Consider the following 19,135-nt stretch of genomic DNA (forward strand, 5'->3'; position numbering starts at 1 on the left):
AAAACAATAAGCTGAGAGAGAGAAAACAGACACTACAGAGTACTTACCAAAAAAATTAAAATCATTTCTTCAATTAAAAAAAATTAATCAATCAATTTTTTAAAAAGAGTACTAACCACCTTTATCTTGAAGGTGATAGAAATCAAAGGAATGGTTGCCTAAAGGGTGGGAAATTGCAAAGAGGCTTAAGGAAACTCTTGAGTGTCAGAAATACTCTATATCCTGATTAGGTGGTAGTTACATTCAGCAAAACTCATCAAATCGTACATTAAAAAACTATGCTTTTCGTTGTATTTAAATTTTACCTCAATAAAAAAAATGGGCTAGGAAAAAAAATGACTGGCGGCGTTGAAAAGTAACCCTAAACGATCTAAAAAGAAATTTGGTGTGAGAAGCCCTTTTTTAAAAACATTAAATGAAGAAAACATTCCAATAAGCTCTGCTGGATTTGTGTAACAAAATAAGGACATTAAAAAGCCCTGCACTCTTTGAGTTCCTTCTCCGTCTGAGTGCCTTCGTCCTTCCTCGGATACCCGCGGGGCGCTGGGAGTCCGGAGACGGATTCACGCACACAGCAACCCACCAGGCAGTCGCTCCGCCTCTCGCCGAGCCCCGAGAGTCCCCACTGTTCCGCCCTACATCAAACTCACGTCGCTGACCCGCCCACTGATTCTGCTCACACCCATCTGAACCGTCCATTTACCTTTCAATCAATTCAAATGTCGCAAGGCGCAAACCAATCTCCAGCCTCGTCATAGGGAAGAGGCGGGCACATTTCCCGGAAGTGTTTGTTAAAATCCCTCCAATCAGAGGCTCAGTGCGGGAAGTTTGAATCTTGCAAAGGCTCAGTTTGTTGGTGTTCCTGCTTCGGGGGCAGCGGTGGTCTTCCAGACCGGGAGAGTTCCTTTACTTTTGGTTTGGTTGCGGTTTCACGCTAAAAGCTACCTCAGGTAGGTGGGTGCTGGAGAGCTGGAGGGAGGGTGCTGGCCCGCTTCCTTCTAGAAGGATCTTGAGGACCGACAGCTGCGAGCTGGATGCCGCTTTGTGGGGGAGGCTCCTCTAGGACCGAGTTAACTGTCCTTCCCGAAGCTGATGACACAGTCCTCGAGAAGGTTAAATATTTGTTGCCTGATCTATGTAGCAATCAGCGTTTCACCACTGGGGCGTAACTGGCCTTTGGAGCGGGTCAGTATTTAGCATCTTTGGCCCGGAGGTTAAATTTCAGTAGCTCCTCCCAGATCCTGTGACAACTAAAAACGCCCGGGTTGAGAACCTCTAGGCAAGCAAGACTAAGGCATTCTAGACTTTCAAGCCGGAAGGAACTCCGGTCAGCCAAAAAAGGGAATTTAGATTAAGTGAAGAGCCAGGCTGCCTGGCTTGGGGTCCCAGCTGCACCACCTTTTAGTTGTGCCAACGTGGGCGGTTAAATTTACCTCATTTGTATAGCAGTGATAATACTTAACTGCCTTTTAGGGTTTAGGCGATAATTAAATATGTCTTTAGTATTAGATCTCTTTCTGTCTGTCTGCTGTGTATAGTGCTATGTTACACTTTAAAGTAATACATAAATTTTACTTTTTCTTTAATATTTAGCAAATTAATACATGTGGGAGGTGGCAAATCAAATAGAGGAGAGTTCTTGATGAAAAGCATAGTCCTTTGTCACTTCCCTTGGGTTCTTAAAAGAAAATGTTACTAGCATTCAGGTCAGAGGAATTCTCATTTTTTGTACTCTATCGATTGCATAAAATCATGTAACATTTTAATTGTTTCATTTCTTTTGCACATTTTTCTTTTATTTGGAGTTTTCTACTGGACTTTCTTAGTTATTCTTGTTGAAGAGTAGTGTGCTTATAATTTTCTAAATTTCCTAATGCAGACCCTCCCCCTTTTCTTTTTTTTTTCTTTTTTTGTTTTGTTTCTTTTAAACTGGCAAGAAATAATTTTCTCTGGAAAACCAGTCCTTTTTCTCTAGCTTGGCTTGGTGGTTCTCTGTAACAGCTGCATAGGTATAGAAAACATAGGTAAAGAGAAATTAGACTTTCTACTTTATTCTTTTTGTCAGTTGGATCCATGGTTTCTTGAAATCCAGGACATCCTTTCTTGTCCTTCTCCCTTGTGTTGCTTTAATACATTCTCAAGAATCTTTCTGTGAAAAAGGTATATATCAAGTAAACTATATGGTTTCTTACGTGGCCAAAAATAATTTTATTCCACCCTCACAAGGGCAAACGATTATAATTATCCTTCTATATCACTATGGTAATTCTTCTGAAAACTCTTCTTTTTCTTAATCTTGTATATCCAACTGCCTATTTATCATCCCTCCGTGTCTAATAATAGGCATCTTGTGTGGTTTTTGTTTGTTTTGATTTTTGGCTGGAGAAAAAATGTCAGGCCACCTGCATTCTTCACCAGGAGAATGTTAAGAAACTACTCTGTATACTGTCTTCCACTTATTTTCCCTATTTTCACCTTTACTTCACATTATTTTGTAATGTTCTCTGTAGTAACCCTAGAGCCTTTTGTTTATATTATGGATTATTGCTTCCTTGCTTCACTTCATCTGTCAAGCAAGGGCCTATTTAGAGTTTCAAAATAGGTTGTAATGTCTTATTTTTTTTTTATAACCTCCTTCCCACTCCTTAGTGTTACATATTTATTCCATTTTGTATTTCAGTATTTTTATTTCAGAAGGTTCTGAGGCTGGATCTGTAGGCGAACTGGAATCTTAATTGTTTGAGTAATAAAATGAAAATTCATTTAAGTTGGTCTGTCTCTCTTTTCCCTGACAGGATGTCTTCATCACATTTTGCCAGTCGACACAGAAAGGATTTAAGCACTGACATGATTAGAACTAAAATTGCTCATAGGAAATCACTGTCTCAGAAAGAAAACAGGCATAAAGAATATGAACGAAATAGACACTTTGGTTTGAAAGACGTCAACATTCCAACCTTGGAAGGTAGACTTCTTCTTGAATTAGACGAGACGTCTCAAGAGCTTGTTCCAGAAAAGGGCAATGTCAAGCCAAGTAAGAAAATATTTATTGTAATTGTGCTTTAAAGAGTGAACAAAAGTTGGTTTAATAACTGAGGTTAAAAAAACCCTGACCAGAAGAGTGGAAATTTATAATACCATTTGAGTAACTTGATGTTTTCTACTGTCTTTTTAAGGTAAAGGCTAAAACTATTTTAGCTAGGCTAGAGCCATTCATCTGTGGAATATTAGAACACTTTATTTTGTACATTGTCTTATAGGAATTCTAAAGTTCTTCTGGAGCTTAGGTAAGATAAGTGTTGACAAGATAAACTGATAAGGGACATAAAAATAGAACTGATCGAAGAATCTATGAAATAGGGATACTTTGCTAGTAGAAACATTTCTTAGAGAGAAAGGTAAAGAATTTTTCCTTGCAGTTTTCCTAAAAGGGTTTGGGGTTGTTGGGAATAAAAAAAAACCAACTGAAGAAGAAAAACGATCTCAGCAAAAGATTAAAATAATAAAAATAGAGTGTCTTAGAAGGCAAGGGATGCTATAGAAAAGAAAGAAGAGAACTGGAAAGTGACTTCTGCATTTAACTAGGAGTCACTAGACTCCTATTTAGTTATGCTTATAAAGGCACTAGGAGCTAGATTGCAGTGAAATAAAGCAAGGATAAATGATGAAGAAATGGCAGAAAGAGGTAAAGTCTTAGATGTTTTACAGAAAAAAATGAGATGTGAAGTTGTTTAAATGTTCACTGCTTCAATTTTATCATTTTCCAGGACTAGTGTAATATATGGTATGTACAAGACAGTCAACGTAATTGAGCTTAATTGATTCTATAGAAGAGGGGGTTGGACGAAAATATTTCTTTCAGATTTATTATTTGATAATAAAGAAAATCAGAGGATAGAACTGTGATTCTAAAGGAAAGAGAGAAAAGAATTGGACAAAAGTGTTGTAGGGTTATTATTATTTTTTTCTGAGATGAGGTGATCAGTGCATGTTTAAAGGTCAAAGGAAATGGTTAATTGTCGAGGGGGAAAGAGTAAAGAATGACATTTCTTAGGAGTTGCGAGGAAATAAAACTGAGCCATAAAATGATATAGGATGATCTTTAAAGAAGAGCTCGACATTTTTTGTCTGAGAAGAGCTGATGTTACTGTTTCCCAAGTCAGCTCCTTGCCTCTACTCTTGCCCTCTCTGTTCCTTGACCCAGATCTCTCAACTGAAAGTCTGTCCCTGTCAATATGCTATTAAAACAGGCTTTGTTTATTTGCAAAGGTCTAGAGGTGGGAGTGGGCCTGGTATGTTCCAGAGAAAGCAAGTAGGCGAACATGGCTATAGAAGAAGGAGCAAGTGGGGCTAGCTCCTGTAGAGCCCGAAGGGCCATCATTATAAAGACATTGGCTATTACTCTGAATGAAATGAGAAACCATTAATGTATTAGAGGAAGTTTATGTAATTTGATTTATATTTTCAAAATGTCACTTTGGTTGTTCTGTTGAGAATAGATTGTAGGATGACAAACATGGCCTCGGGCAGACCAGTTAGGGGACTACTGCAATAATTTAGTTGGTGGCTGATGATTGATTGGAGTGGTAGCAGCAAAAAATAGGTGATTGCATTCTGGATATATTTTGAAGTCTGACTTAATGGGATTTCCTAATGGAGTGGATTTAGGGTTGATGAAGAAAGAGGAGTCAGGATGATTCCAAGGTTTTTGGCCTGAGCAACTAAAAATATGGAGTGGCCATTTACTAAATTGTAAAAGACTGGGAGTTGGGGAGTAAGACTAAAAGTTCGATTAACATCTCAATGTTAAATTTGAGATGCCTATGTAAGAAGAGATGATGAAAAGATAGTTAGACATACAAGATGAATTCAAGGGAGAAGTCTGAACTGGAGATATGAATTCAGGAGTTGTCAACTTTTACACTGTTTTGTAGCTATAAAACTGGATGTGATTATCTAGAGATTTGGTGTGGAAAAAGGAGAGAAGACGTGTGAGTATTCCAACATTTAGAGGGTGAGGACATGAGGGGAAACTAGCAAAGAACGGAGGAGCAATGCAGATAAAGAGTTTAACCAGAAAATGGTATCTTAGAAACCAAGTGAAGCAAGCGTATCAAAGATGAAGTCCAGATTAATTAATTATGTCAGTGCTTCTTGTTAGGTCAGGTAATATTAGAAATGAGAATTTGAACTTCACTGTGGAGGTCACTGGTGATCTTGATAAGTGGATTTGGTGGGGTGAAGTTCAGGGAATGAAAGCCAGATTAGCATGAGTTCAAGAATGGCAGCACCATCTAGGATATATGCTTGCCCCTGAAGTTGAACATGAGTCTAATCAAACTCTTAGATATAACTTCCAGTTTATAGAAAACATGAGGGCTGGAGGAATGAGCCAAAAACAGGAGAAAAGCAAATAGATAAATGTCGAGTGCAGGACATTGTGTAGGACAACTGACTAGTTTTTGTTGACAAGATAATGACATGAAAAGAAGGATGAGGAGGAAGATTTGTTTTAGATGAAGAGACTTAAAAGATATCCAAATACAATATGCAGAGCTTGCTTGGTTCTTGATTTGAACAAACAAATGGTTAAAAAAAACCCACAAAAACCTATTTGAAACAGGAAATCTAAACCTAGTGCCTTGTAATAGGTGATAACATGGAATTACTGCTTTTGTTAGGTATAATAATGGTATTGTGGTTATGAAAGAAAATGTCTTTATTTTTAAAGGTGCATTCTGAAATACTTATGGATGAAGTTTTGTGAGTAGAATTTGTTTTCAAATACTTCAGACAAAAGCAAGTACAGCAAAATGTTCATAATTATATAATCTGGGTGATAGGTATATGGGGTTCATTATATCCTACTTGTGTGTATATTTGAAATTTTTCATAATTCTGAAAAAAAAAAGTGAGGAAGGATGGAAGTAAAAGAATTGTGAATAGGGATAGAGATAACTCTCTTGAAGAATTTTGCCTTAAACTCAAATAGACCAATGAGGCAGGTAGCTCGATGAGGATGTGGGTTGGGAGGCATTACTGCGTGTTTGTAATTTCATGATGGCAAAAACCCAGTATAGAGAGAAAAATAGATGAGTGATAATAAAATAATCACTAGTTTAATCAAATAGTTGAACTGCTAGAAGAATGTCCTTGAGTAGGTGAGAAGGAATAGCATCTAGAGCTAGGTGGAGGGCTTGGCCTTAGGTGGGGGCTCATCTAGAAGGGAGGGTAAAGTATGTGGGCTCAGATGCCAGGATGGGAACTTTGAACGTAGATGGGAGAGGATCTGTTTAAGGCTTGAGGAGAGGATAATGTATGAAAGAAATAGTAATTCAGGAGAATGAGAGCTTAATGAAAAAATGAGAAATATAGGGTCCAACTGAGGTTTATAGTCATAAATAGAAAGAGATGAGGTAGCATGCTTCAGTGTATTTTTCCAACCCCAGTCAGTTATGCATTGTAGGTGGGAGGTAAGCAGAAAGTGGCATCTAATCAGAGATGGAATTTTGCCAAGGTACAGGACAGTGAGGGACTTAAAAAAAAAAAGTGATTATGATGATGAATCATGCAATCTAAATTGGATAAGAAGAAACTTGAGAACACAAGGAAGGTAAGAGACAGTAAAAAGATGTGCAGATCAATAGAGTGTAGGTCTATTTGGTAGTACCAAAGGGTCATCGGAAAGATGGTAATCAGCGAATTGCTTGAAATTGGGCTTATGGAGGAAGTACAGTAATTCATTGATATAATGAGGTCTCAAGTGCCTAGCTGTCTCAGATGAATACAGGTATGACAAGATATTGGTCCTTTCAGTCCTTGAAGTTTCTGACAGGGCCTGGGTTGATTAGAGCTCTCTTTTTGGCTGGTTGCATTTGATCACAAACAGCTTCTGTTTACTCCAGTGTGCCTTGTAAATTTTATTTTTTATGTATGCCACAATATGAAAAGGTTGAAATACTGGTATGGTTGTGACCATGGAAATGGGTAGCTGAGGTATAGTAGAAGCAAGATCCTTAGAGGAAAGAAAGCCTGAGAATTGAGGGGCCAGGGGATTGGAGGGGTCATCAAGATTGGTACAAGAATAGTGTTGGAGACAGTGACAATAACCTAGGAGCTATAGCCTTCAAGGAACAAGGGAGAAACCTGGAGGGTCTATAGATGACAAATTGGGATGCTTGATAGTATGATCTGATGACATAAAATGTAAAACTGGGATCTTTCAGTGAAGAGGAAGAAATGTTGGGAAGCAGTGATAAGGACACCACCCCTCCTTTAGGCTCAGTGATATTACCAGTGTGGAAGAAAATAGATAGTCAAATAGTCAACTACTTGAGAGGAAAACTAGGTAAACAGTGTCTTCAGGGGAGAGCCAGGTTTCAGTTACATCAGGAGATGAAGGGAACAATCAGAGAAGTTGGGGGACATAGGGGTTTTATTGATGATTGACTACTTTGTCTTCTGAGCTTTTCTGTATTCTGTTCTCTGCCTGGATTATCTTTTTTTAAACAACTTTATCAAGCTATAGTTCACATACCATAAAATGCATCCCTTTAAGTATATGGGGTTTTTTAGTAAATTTACTGAGTTGTACAGCTATATATTTGGATCATTTTTAACCCTTACCTAGTGGGCAAACATATACCCTTCTCAGGTCTTCTCTCTTCTGAAAAATTTTTCCTGATCTCTCCAGATTTGTACTGATTCTTTGGTGTGCGCGTTCTCCTACTTTTTTATTCCCTGCTAAACCAAACTGAATTGTGTTCATCTCCCCTTGATACTGGGAGCCCTTCAAGGGCAGAAATTCTCTTACTTATTCTTACTGCGTAAGATTGTCTGGCACATAGTAGCCACTCAAATTTTTCAAACTAGTTTACATAAACATGAGAATATGTAGGTAGAAACATATGTTGAGAGTCATAGGTTACCTCAAAACTTAGTGGCTTAAAACAACAAAAACAACCATTTATTATTTCACACAATTTTTGTGAGTCAGGAATTTAGGTGTGGCTCAGCCAGGTGGTTCTAGAGGTTGTAGTCAAGATATCATCCAGTAATGCATCCGAGGGCTTGAGTGAGCCTGGAGGATTGGCTTCTAAGATAACTCACGTGACTGGCAGGTTGTTTCTGGCTTTGGGCAGAATGCCTTAGTTCTTTGTCATGTAGACACATCCTTAGGGCTGCCTCAGTGTCCTTAAGACTTCTCTCAGAGCAAGTGATCCAAGAGAGCAATGCCTTTAATGACCTAGTCTTGGAAGTCACACTCCATCATTTCCACAGTACTTTCTTGGTTACACAGGTCAGTCCCATTCAGCGAGGAAGGGGACAACACAACGGCGTGACTACCAGGGGGTGAGAATCACTGGAGATCAGCTTAGAGGCTGGTTCTCATAGAATTTAATTTAAAAATGTAATAATACATGTTTAGTATGTAGTAAGCAGTTAAATATTTGAACAAGTGAAGGCAAAAGGAATAGAAATTTTAAAAGAATGGAGATTGAAATAACTTGTGGTTAGTGTGCTTAGGAATGAACAAGAAGTTTCTAAAAGCATCTCTTAGTAGCAGTCGAAGTTAGATAAAATGATTTTTTAGATGTTTGCATAACTTTTTATCTGAAATGTTTTATATACTGAGTTGGTGTGGTTTTTTTTTTTCTGCTTAGGGTCAGTGAAAACTCTTCTAGGTGATCAACGGAAACAAATGCTCCAGAAATACAAAGAAGAAAAGCAACTTCAAAAATTGAAAGAGCAGAGAGAGAAAGCTAAACGAGGAGTATTTAAAGTGGGTCTTTATAGACCCGATATGCCTTGTTTTCTTTTATCAAGCCAGAATGCTATGAAAGCTGAGCCAAAAAAGGTAAACTTAGTATCTTAACTTGACATAGAGGAATAGTTTCTTTTAACCAGAGTTTTCTTTAAGAAAGTGCACTTGATTTTAGCCAAAAGGCTGGGAAGGAATTCCTTAAGAGATTAAATGGCTAAAATAACTTGTTCCCCTTAGTCCCTCTATTCACTTAACTAATTGGTGGGAGGTGGGAATAACATTAATAGTAGTTCAGAAAATGAAAATCAAGTCTCTCAGTGTAGCTATATATAGATAGGATAAAACTAGGAAGGTGAGTAGAGCCCGACTGAACAATGGATGCCATGTTGAAGGATTTGGTGTTTATCCTGTGGAATACAGAGAGTCAAGAGAGGCTTTTAAATGAGGTTGTACCATTATCAAGTTAACAATGCAGAAAGATAACCCTAGCTTTGAAGATGGTAGTCTGGAAAGGGAAGCATTTATGGAAGAACAGTTGTAAGACTATGTGAAGGAGTAAGTCAGGGTAAGTGGACTGGGCGGTATGTTTAAAAGGCAGACATAGATGTAAGACACCTTTAGAGATAAATTTGATAGGTGACCAAGTAGATAGTGGGGAATAAAGGAAATTTAAGAGTTAAGAGAGAAGATGATTCTAATAGTTTGAACAACCATATAAATTATGCTGCTGCTAAAAGAGATGAGGAGGGCAAGGATAATGCTTCAGTAGGTACATTTTAATACTGATCCCCGCCATCCCCTTCCCCTGTCCCCGCCCCGGCCCTTTAAACCTGTTTGGGCCATTTAGATAACAGACAGTGGAATAAAATTTGGAAATCAGGATGGAGATCTGTGCTAAAATGTGAATTTAGAATATGTTAGGAGTATGGCTGGGTGTTTACCTAGTAGGACTAAACAAAACCACTCCAATAAGGTTATATAAAATTTAAAAAGAATAAGGTCTAGAGAGCACATTCAGGTAGGTGGAAGTCAGTGATTGGCTGAGAAGGGCTGGTCAGAGTGGCAGGAGAGCTAAAATGGAGCATAGAAGCTAAAGGAGGGGTGATCTAAAGGAAGAGAATGGTTAGTGAATCAAGAAGGATGAAGTGTGAACAGAAGAGGCTGGTTTTGTAAGGTAGTGACTGATGATTTGCTATTTTAAGGATATGTATAAAGTTCTCATTTTAAATAATATGTTTAAAAGTTGTTGACTGTATAACTGAGTTAAATAAGAATCGAGTAACATAAAGGCCCAAGATAATTGTCTAGTTTTCTTGGCTTCATGAATCTCATTGATTCATCTGTCAGATCTTTATTTACTCTGTTATGACCTTATGATAATGTGGAAGAGACCAAAATTAATGGAACATAGTTTAAGGTGCAAAGGTATAGATAAGTATATTCTATATATGTTAGAGGAGAGAGAGATTGCTTATGTTTGAGGAATATCAAAGAAGACCTCTTGGAAGGGGTTAGATTTAATTTGGCTTTTCAAGAATATGTAGGATACCAGTCATTGGTCTACATGTAAATAACAATTTACAAAGTATTATGTATAGTGGGAGAGACATCAATGTGCTAAGTAATAAATTCACCAGTAATTGTTTTGTATTCCGTTTATATAATTGCCACTTTTGAATTCTGCTTCCATCATACACTCTAGAGAAAAGCCTAATTTCTTCAATGAGGTTTTTCACTGGGATTTGGTGAAGAAAATGGCTTCTCATCTGAAGAGAAGACTGATTATGCTTTTTAAGAAATTTACAGAGTTGATAAAAACCTTATCACTTTTCGATCAGTCTTTCTCATGCTAGATTTTTTCCACATTTTGTCATCGGTTCTCCACTTTGTTCTTGACAGTGGACAAGTGCATAATCATGAGATTTGATGGCAATTTGTCCAAGCTAGGAGAGTAAGCTATACAGTATCTTTTCATAAACAAAAACAATATCCCAATACTCTAGTCTGTTCATCTATCCCCTTCCAAATAGGGCCAGCTCATCACATTAATGAGGATTCCTAATACCTAGAAAACGTGGTTGGAAATTTGTTCTCTCACTGAGAAATATAAGTACGTTTTTAAGCTATTAAATATAACTTAAATCAAGCCAGATGAGGAAAAATAATAATTTAAGTTAACAAGTATTTTTTTTACCATAAATGATTATGGATAGTTTAACTTTAAAATGGGAACTTTACTTTGTAATGAGACATGGAAGTAATCTTGCAAGTTTATTTAAAAAAATTTATGTTCTTTCAACTGTTTTAAGGTTGTTCCATCTTTTGTACGGATGACGAGGTCAAGGACCAAAGACCAAATGGAGCTGACTAAGGTATAGTTGATAGTAGATAATTGTTTCTAAAATGACTAATTGTACTTCCTTTTCTCTGAGTAAGTTCATTTTTAATCTAATATCAGCTTCAAATATAGTGATTATTTTTACTAGAGTTAATAGTACCCAAATCACTGTTATTAGCATGATGACATAGAGCAGTTTTGGCTAAATGCTAAGGAACTGTTGTTTACTTAAAATAGTTTTTGCCCAGACATCCCTTAATGAGATCTATGCCAAACTCTGTCTTAGTAACACATTTGTTTGTTTGTTTGTTTACCGGGAATCTATTATGCATTCCTTGTCACCATAAAATGCAGATAGGAATATAAAGAACACAGGTGGGTGTTATAAACGTATGGGTCTTCAAAACACCATTATGGGTAAAGTTATTTAGTTATTACTAAAGTGAAGTGGATAAGGGGTAAGTAGTATGCTTCTTTGTTAGGCGAAGTAGCTTAGTTTCATGTATTCAATAAATTTTGAGTCATTACCATGCTCCTCTAGGCTCTAGGATATAGTAGTGAACAAAACAAACAACATTCCTTGTTTTCATGTGAGATAGGCAATAAAATAAGTATGTAGTATGTCAGATGGTCATAAGTGTTATTGAGGAGATGAAAAAAAAGAGAAGGGAGTTGGGAAGTACTGCAGTGGATGTAGAGTAGAATTCTGATTGAGCCTCACTTAGATGGTGGCATTTTGAATGAAGTCTTTAAGGAAGTGGAAGAGTGTACTATGACAAAGAGCTTTCTATCCAGGAAAAGAAGTTTCCGGATAGAATTCAAAGGTCTCGAAGTAAAAACATGTTTAAAGACTCTCAGATGATTATAGTAAGCTCTTTTTCATAGCTTAGGTTTTTAGCATTTTCTAAATTTTAGGTTTCTAAATAAGCTTTCAGGAAAATTTATATAATGGAAAACTTTTTTTCTTTTTCCCATTTTATTTGGGGTAGTGGATTTTTTGCTGGATCATTTTACAATAGTCAGATTCTCTATGAGGGGTCAATTTACAGTTGAAAAAATGTGTTTTGATTCATTATGCAATTAAATCACAAAGCACCTAATCTTTTAAATAGATCGATAACGGGAGCGATGTTCGAGTAACTCGATCTAGTCAAAGACAAACTTCTGAAAAGAAGATGTTGGACAAAGAGAAGAAAGGTAGGACTATTAACAATTATAAGCTCTGATATTGCCACAACAATAATAATAACAAAAAGCATTTGATTTGATTATTTTTTCCCACAGCTGTACAGCCTGTAATGCCCACGGTGGTGAGAATGACTCGATCAGCTACTCAAGCAGCAAAGCAAATTGCCAGAACAGTCTCTTCTACTACAACAAGAAAGCCAGTGACAAGAGCTACTAATGGTAAGAACTATTTCTTAATCAGTGACTGAACTAGAATGTTTTGGTCCTTGAGGTTTTTTTGTGTTCAGTTTTTCAAATCATCATGTACTTCTTTTGAGTAGGAGAGGAGGAAATGGGGGATTCTGGTTCTGTGGCCTGACATCCAGTTAGCATACAGTGGGTCCTCAAACACTGAAGTACCTGAATTGGTATAAGCAGTGCTTCAAAGTGAAAAATTAATAGGACAAATAAATTATAGTCCATCCATTTGGTGGAATACAGTGTAACCATTTAAAACAATATTATGATAAAACACATAGTTCACATTATGTTAAATGGGGAAAGAAAAACAGGTCAAAAGCTGAACAGGATGATCAGAATTGCAAAGTGTGTATGTGAATATGTGAACATAGGAAAAAAACCTGGAAAAATGTACTCTGAAGTGTAAACAGTAATTATTGCTGAGTAATATATGATTTTTTTTGATTGTTGTTTTTGTGCTTTCCTTTATTCTTCTAATAAACATGTATTTGATATTCAGAGGTAAAAGGTAAACTACTTCAATACCTTTATTTTGTTTTGAAAACAGGTGGCCTATACTTGGCAGGAAATTTCATCTTTTTTTATCCTGTTTTATAATATGATTTTTAATCATAAAATTCTTTAAGATACACATTCCTACTGTCGCCTTTTTTTCCTTTCCCAAATTACCTAGTACTTTAAGCGCAGCATTTTCTATCTAATCAAAATGGATGACTTATTTTATTTTTATTTTTAGATAATGAAGTAGAAAGAAAAACAACAAATCAAGGAAGACCTGCCAAAAATATAGAAACTAAACTTGACAAGGTAGAATATAAATATCTGTTTAAATTTAGCTACTTTGAAAATCTCATTGCTACTTTCATAAAGTTGCAGAACTGCTTCAAGAGGTTAACCTACATGTGTGTTAAAACCTCTTGAACCATAAAGAAGCGTTGTTTTACTGTTGTTTTTCAGGTGTCTTACCTCAGAGATTTATAGGCAGAGAAAACATAATTTGGTTAACAGGAGATAGAAAAATATAATCAAAACCTTCATATGAGAATTAGCTTTAATGGAGTAGGATGGAATGCATTGACTGTGGATATAATTAAGCCTGAGTTTGAATAGTGTCTCTGTTTCCAATTAGCTGTATAACAATGGACAAGTTATGAGTTTGTTTTTCCATCTCTAACATGTAATACTTACATAGACTAGTATTGAGAATTAAATAACCTAACATTCTGATAACATCTAGCATAGGGCCTAGTAGAGTCTTCAAAAAAGAGCCACCATTTTGAAGACCCAATCCCTTGGTTTATAATCCATGCTACAATTTCATAATCTTCAAAAAAAAAAATGTTGGGGGTGGCTCCATAGTGTAGTGGTTAGCACGTCTGCCTTACATGCAGAAGGTCCTAAGTTCGCACCCCAGGTGGAGCCACAGACCATACCCCGGGTGCGCCAGGCCCCCCAGGTGCACCAGGCCCTCTGAGTGCACCAGGCGCACGCATGTGGGAAGAGATGCCCTGCTTTCAGAGATCCAGTTTTAAAGGGGAGATAGCAACATCCGTAGGTCAGTAGTGGAAGTAGTGGGGGGAGATTACAGAGGGGGAAAAAAAATGTCATGCCAAAGTGTAAGAAATCTGACTAGATCCTTACCAAAAATCAAACATAGACCCTCCATGAAGGCTCTATAGGCTGACTCTTCACAGACAAGCAGCTGTACCTCATAGCTCCTCCCTTGAGATTGATTTTCTCTTTAAGAATTATCACTAGTTTTACTTTCAATCTCACGCTGACCTCAGGGACAGTGCTACTCTTAAACCTTGTCCAGGTTGAAATACTCTGGTTTCAGTTCATGTCTTGTTAAAAATCAGAAACATAAAGACCTCTAAAAATTATGCCTAAATAGGTGAGTGGGATGGGTCAAGGTGGTCAAAGGTACAAACTTGCAGTTATAAAATAAGTAGGCCCTGGGGATATCATGTACAGATGGCACGGTGACTAGGGTTAATTATACAGCATTGTATATTTGAAAGTAGCTAAGAGAGTAGATCTTAAAAGTTTTCATCACTCAAGTCAAAAGTTTTCATCACTCAAGTCAAAAGCGAAAGTTTGTTACAGTGAGTGGTGATGGATGTTAACTAGACTTATAGCAGTGATTATTTTGCAATATACACAAATATCGAATCATGTCATACACCTGAAACTAAATAATGTTGTATGTCAATTTATCTCAGTAAAAAATAACGATTAAATTGACTAAAAAAAGTAAAATATGCTTCACATTTTATAAGATTAATCTTATTGTGTCACATCGAAAAATATTTTTGTTCATATGATAAAGGATTTGGTCCTTGACAATATAGTCATCCAGTAAACATTGGATTTCTGATTCTCAAACCATTGTAATTACCAACATAATTTAAATAAAAAGATATGTTCGTTAGGTGAGTAAATTATTCCACCTTAATTTTCATATGTTTTAATTTGTTGTAATACCTAAAACCTGTTATTTAGTTCTTTTATTAAGGGCTGATTCTCTCCCTTTCTGGATCATAGCAATGGTTAAGTGTAGCTGGTCTTCTGATTCCATGTATGCATTTAATTGTATTTGTTTTTGTCTATAAAATTAGGTAAATGAACATATATCTCAACGTTTACATTTTCAAGCCTGTCAAAATTGGTCAAATATATCCCCAGGAGAGAAATTCTCACTCTATTTTGTTTACTCACATCTAGGTCATTTCTTTTCAAGTCGATAGTGAAGAAAATAATTTGGATTCACAAACCAGTGCAACAAATGGAGTGGATCCAGATGGAGTCTTATCAAAAATGGATAACTTACCTAAGACAAATACTGCAAAAAAGAAAGGAAAGAATTCCTTTGCACCCAAAGATTTTATGTTTCAGCCACTAGATGGTCTGAAGACCTATCAAGTTACACCTATGACTCCCAGAAGTGCCAATGCTTTCTTGACACCCAGTTACGCCTGGACCCCTTTAAAAACAGAAATGTAAGAATAATAATAATAATGAATTTCTTGCTAAGATGGATAACAAATGCCTTTCTTAGATTTGCCTATACTTTTTTAAAGTTATTATTTAGTAAGTAAATGATGTGATTTATAAATCATGAAAATTTGGTCTTCTAAAAAAATTTTTCAGAAGGCTACAGTAATGTATTTGACAGTTTTTATTTGTTTGTCTGTTTTTAGAATCAAAAGGAAAGTTTATGAGAAAAGGCATAACACTCTATACAAATGAAGTGGTTTCCTCTCAGAGGCAGAGAGTGAAAGGGATAGTGAGAGACAGTGACAGTGGAGACCAAGACAGTGAGAAAGACAGAAAAGGCACAGAGAGGGACCATATTTGACAGTTTTGATAATTTCCTGTATGTTGTTACTATTTTCATGGTGCAATTTGCATTTTTTTTTTTTTTGCTTTAATATGTGACTTTATTATAATACTTAGAATACATTTTTTAGAAAGGAACAATTGCTATGATACTATAGTTCAGACATGGTTTGGGTTTTTGTTTGTGTTTTTTTGCTGAGTATTACTTCAGAAAAACTAAAGACAAAAATGATTAACTTGCAAAGTGGGGGAAAAATCAGTTGGAATCTTTTAAAAGGAAGGACAAGGTTGTTTTGCAAAGACCAGCTGGCAGCAGATTTACTAGAAACTGCTGAGCAGCATCCAGGACTAGTAAGTGCTTATGTTCCACTAAGAGAACTTCAAAATCTTTGGATCTCATTACAGTTAGTAAAGATGGACATTCCCACTTACAGGTGTTTAAAATTTTCCCATATAGAATAGACACATTTAAAAAAGATAGAAACATTTCAATTTTATCCCATGTTTTTAAAAAGCAACATAATTTTGTATTTTTGCTGTTATCTTTAGTGATAAGACTCAAGAAGCACCAAAAGAAATTTTGGCACAAAAATTTAAAACTTACTCCGCCAAGACAGTCCATCAAGATTCAAATAAATTGCGATGTCCTCTGGATTCTCTAACAGTTTGGAATAAAGGTATGGTATTTCGATTAAATTTTTTCTTGCTTTTCTAGGTTATGATCTATTAGAGGTTTGTTTTAGAGCCCTCTTCACCATCTTGTTTAGGGATATGATCTCTAAACAAGGGTCAGAAGAGATGGGAAAGCCTGGGGGAAGTTGGGGGAGGGAGGGAGGAAAAGGGCAGAAGAGAGAGGGGAGAGGGAGAGAGAGCTGGGGAATACAGACTGCAAGAGGGAATAAACTTAAATTCAAAGGGACACTTTAGAGGACATGTGTCGAATGGAACTGATTCAAAAATAAAATTTTTAAATTCAACGTTGAAGACAATCGAAGGATTTAAAACAACTTGTCTTGTGGGGGATGTCATTTTAAGAGGTGCTGCTTTGAAATTTATATATTAATATTTTCTTTAATCTGTAGAAAATGTCTTAAATAAAAATGAAACTACTAAAAATTCAAATGGCCTTCCAATAAAAGAAGTCCCATCACTTGAAATACATGAAGACCAGGTACCTCAGCCACAGCATGATGTGCCATATTTCAGGTTGGTCCATTTGTCCCTGGTGTGAGAATTTTGTATTAATGTCTAGACATTTAAAACCAAAATTAAACTATTTTAACTTAATATAATAGATGCATTTCAGGGAAACTGACTTTGAGTGATTTTCATTTATCTTTTAAATATTAATTTTCAAGGCTAGTACATTCACGTGGTTTCTAATTCAAAGGTAAAAAAGGTATAAGAAATCTTTCTCAACTCTGTCTCACAACAGAGTTCGAAGCTTCCACAGAGGCAAATGTTACCCATTTCTTCTCAATACGTCCAGAAATTGATAATACATATGTAGACAAATGTAAATATTTTTTCTTTTTTTTATGTAAACAATAACATACTATTCTGTGTTCAATTTCTCTTAAATGTAGGAGATACTCCATCTTGAAGTACTTGAAGAGCTTTCTCATGTTATTGTTTTGTGTGTGTATTTTAATAGCTATATAGTATCCAATTATATGGATATACCTCAATTGACTTAATAGATCACTGTTGCTGGATATTTACATTGGGTTCACTCTATTACTATCACTCAAACTTGGATGCTTTTGAGTTCTCTCAGGTGCAAATCTATAAAGACCTCAGTTTACATTCCCTCTAGCAAGATATGGGAGTTCCTATTTTCTCATACCTGTATTAACCCCACAAAGAAACTAAGTTAATATTTATTATACAAAAGAATGGTATAGTGTGAGATGGTAGGGGGCTCTTCAGCCCCCTAAATCATGAGATAGGATTATATTTCCCCCTAACCATTTCACTTGAATGCCTTGGAAACAAAAGAGGGCTGCAATTGAAGAAAGGCACCAACAATCCACATCACACAGGAGATGATTACATACCATTATTCTCGAGTGGATATAACTGGAAAATTCTCATACCTTTTCCAATGCAATGTCGACAATTTTTTGAGCTTTGCCAATTAAATAAATGAGATATATTATCTTGCTACAGTTTTAATATTCATTTGCTCTATTCTGAATATTGTTTTATATATTTAAAAGCTATTTCAACTTGTTTTTAGGACATGAGGTTTTAGAATTGTAAGGGATTTTAGAGATTAGCTAGTCCATTGTGCTGTTCAACTGAGACATTGAGAAAAAAAGCAATTTATTCAAATAACGTCAGATCCAAGCCAGGTCTCACTTCTTATTAATTAAGTTGTTCTCTGTTATGCCACTAGATACAAACAGCTAAATTTTTTTTATAAGGAAAAAACTAGCCTCAGTTTCTCCTGCTAGGATGCTTTGAATAAAGAAACATTAAATTTACCTTAGGCCTGGTTTCTCAACTTTTGCACTACTGACATTTTAGACAGGGTAACTCTTATTTGTGGAAGCTGTCCTGTGTGTTGTTGGATGTTTCGTAACATCCCTGGCCAGTAGCACTCCTATAGTTTGTGATAATCAAAAATGCCTCCAGATATTGCCAAATGTCTCCCTGGGGGCAGAACTGACTTCATCTGAGAACCACTGCCTTTGGATAGAGAAAGACTAATGTTTAGAGAGAATCTGTAAGATCCTATTACTGTAATTCGAGACTGAACAGTTTTTAGCTTCAACTTAATCTTGGCAGTGGATTGGTCTTCGTCCCGTGGACAGTAATAGAGAACTAATAACAGAACTAAAGAATGTCTAATTCTTTCTGTTCACCCTCTGAAAAATAGTACTAAAAACAACTAGAAATATTAGCTTGAAAACTGGGCTCTTGGCATTAACAATCGACATAAATTTTAGGAGTTGAAGAATGGACATGTATCAGCCTGTATTTATGAGTTTTAGTATATCACAGTTCATAAAATAATTAAGTATCAACTCTGGGAAATTAATATTCTGTAAGTATCATAATGTTAATACTCATATATTAGTGTGAGAAATGTTTGTAAAACTAAAATGTATTTCATAATTTTAGAAATATTCTCCAGTCGGAAACTGAGAAATTAAGTTCATACTGCCTTGAGTGGGACAGGAAGCTTGAATTGGACATTCCAGATGATGGTGAGAGAACATTTTTTTTTATGTCTTTGTTTATTTTAATATGGTTACATTTAT

General features: G+C 36.0%; 1 protein-coding gene across 2 annotated transcripts in view; it reads left to right on the forward strand.

The window, feature by feature from the left end:
• The first annotated feature begins 788 nt into the window (after window positions 1–788).
• The window catches only part of DLGAP5 (DLG associated protein 5), a 37,168-nt gene continuing 18,821 nt past the window's right edge, over window positions 789–19,135 (forward strand). For both annotated transcript variants that reach the window (XM_039866561.1, XM_039866562.1), the window contains exons 1-11: window positions 789–950; window positions 2,796–3,034; window positions 8,664–8,857; window positions 11,074–11,136; window positions 12,215–12,299; window positions 12,387–12,509; window positions 13,267–13,337; window positions 15,255–15,529; window positions 16,419–16,546; window positions 16,952–17,075; window positions 18,996–19,081. In XM_039866561.1, coding sequence (XP_039722495.1) covers window positions 2,797–3,034; window positions 8,664–8,857; window positions 11,074–11,136; window positions 12,215–12,299; window positions 12,387–12,509; window positions 13,267–13,337; window positions 15,255–15,529; window positions 16,419–16,546; window positions 16,952–17,075; window positions 18,996–19,081 — 1,387 coding nt within the window. In that variant the 5' untranslated portion in view covers window positions 789–950; window position 2,796. The remainder of the gene's footprint in view (window positions 951–2,795; window positions 3,035–8,663; window positions 8,858–11,073; window positions 11,137–12,214; window positions 12,300–12,386; window positions 12,510–13,266; window positions 13,338–15,254; window positions 15,530–16,418; window positions 16,547–16,951; window positions 17,076–18,995; window positions 19,082–19,135) is intronic.

The sequence above is a fragment of the Pteropus medius genome, unplaced genomic scaffold (assembly GCF_902729225.1).
Source record: "Pteropus medius unplaced genomic scaffold, Ma_sr-lr_union100, whole genome shotgun sequence".
Taxonomy (NCBI): Eukaryota; Metazoa; Chordata; class Mammalia; order Chiroptera; family Pteropodidae; genus Pteropus; species Pteropus medius.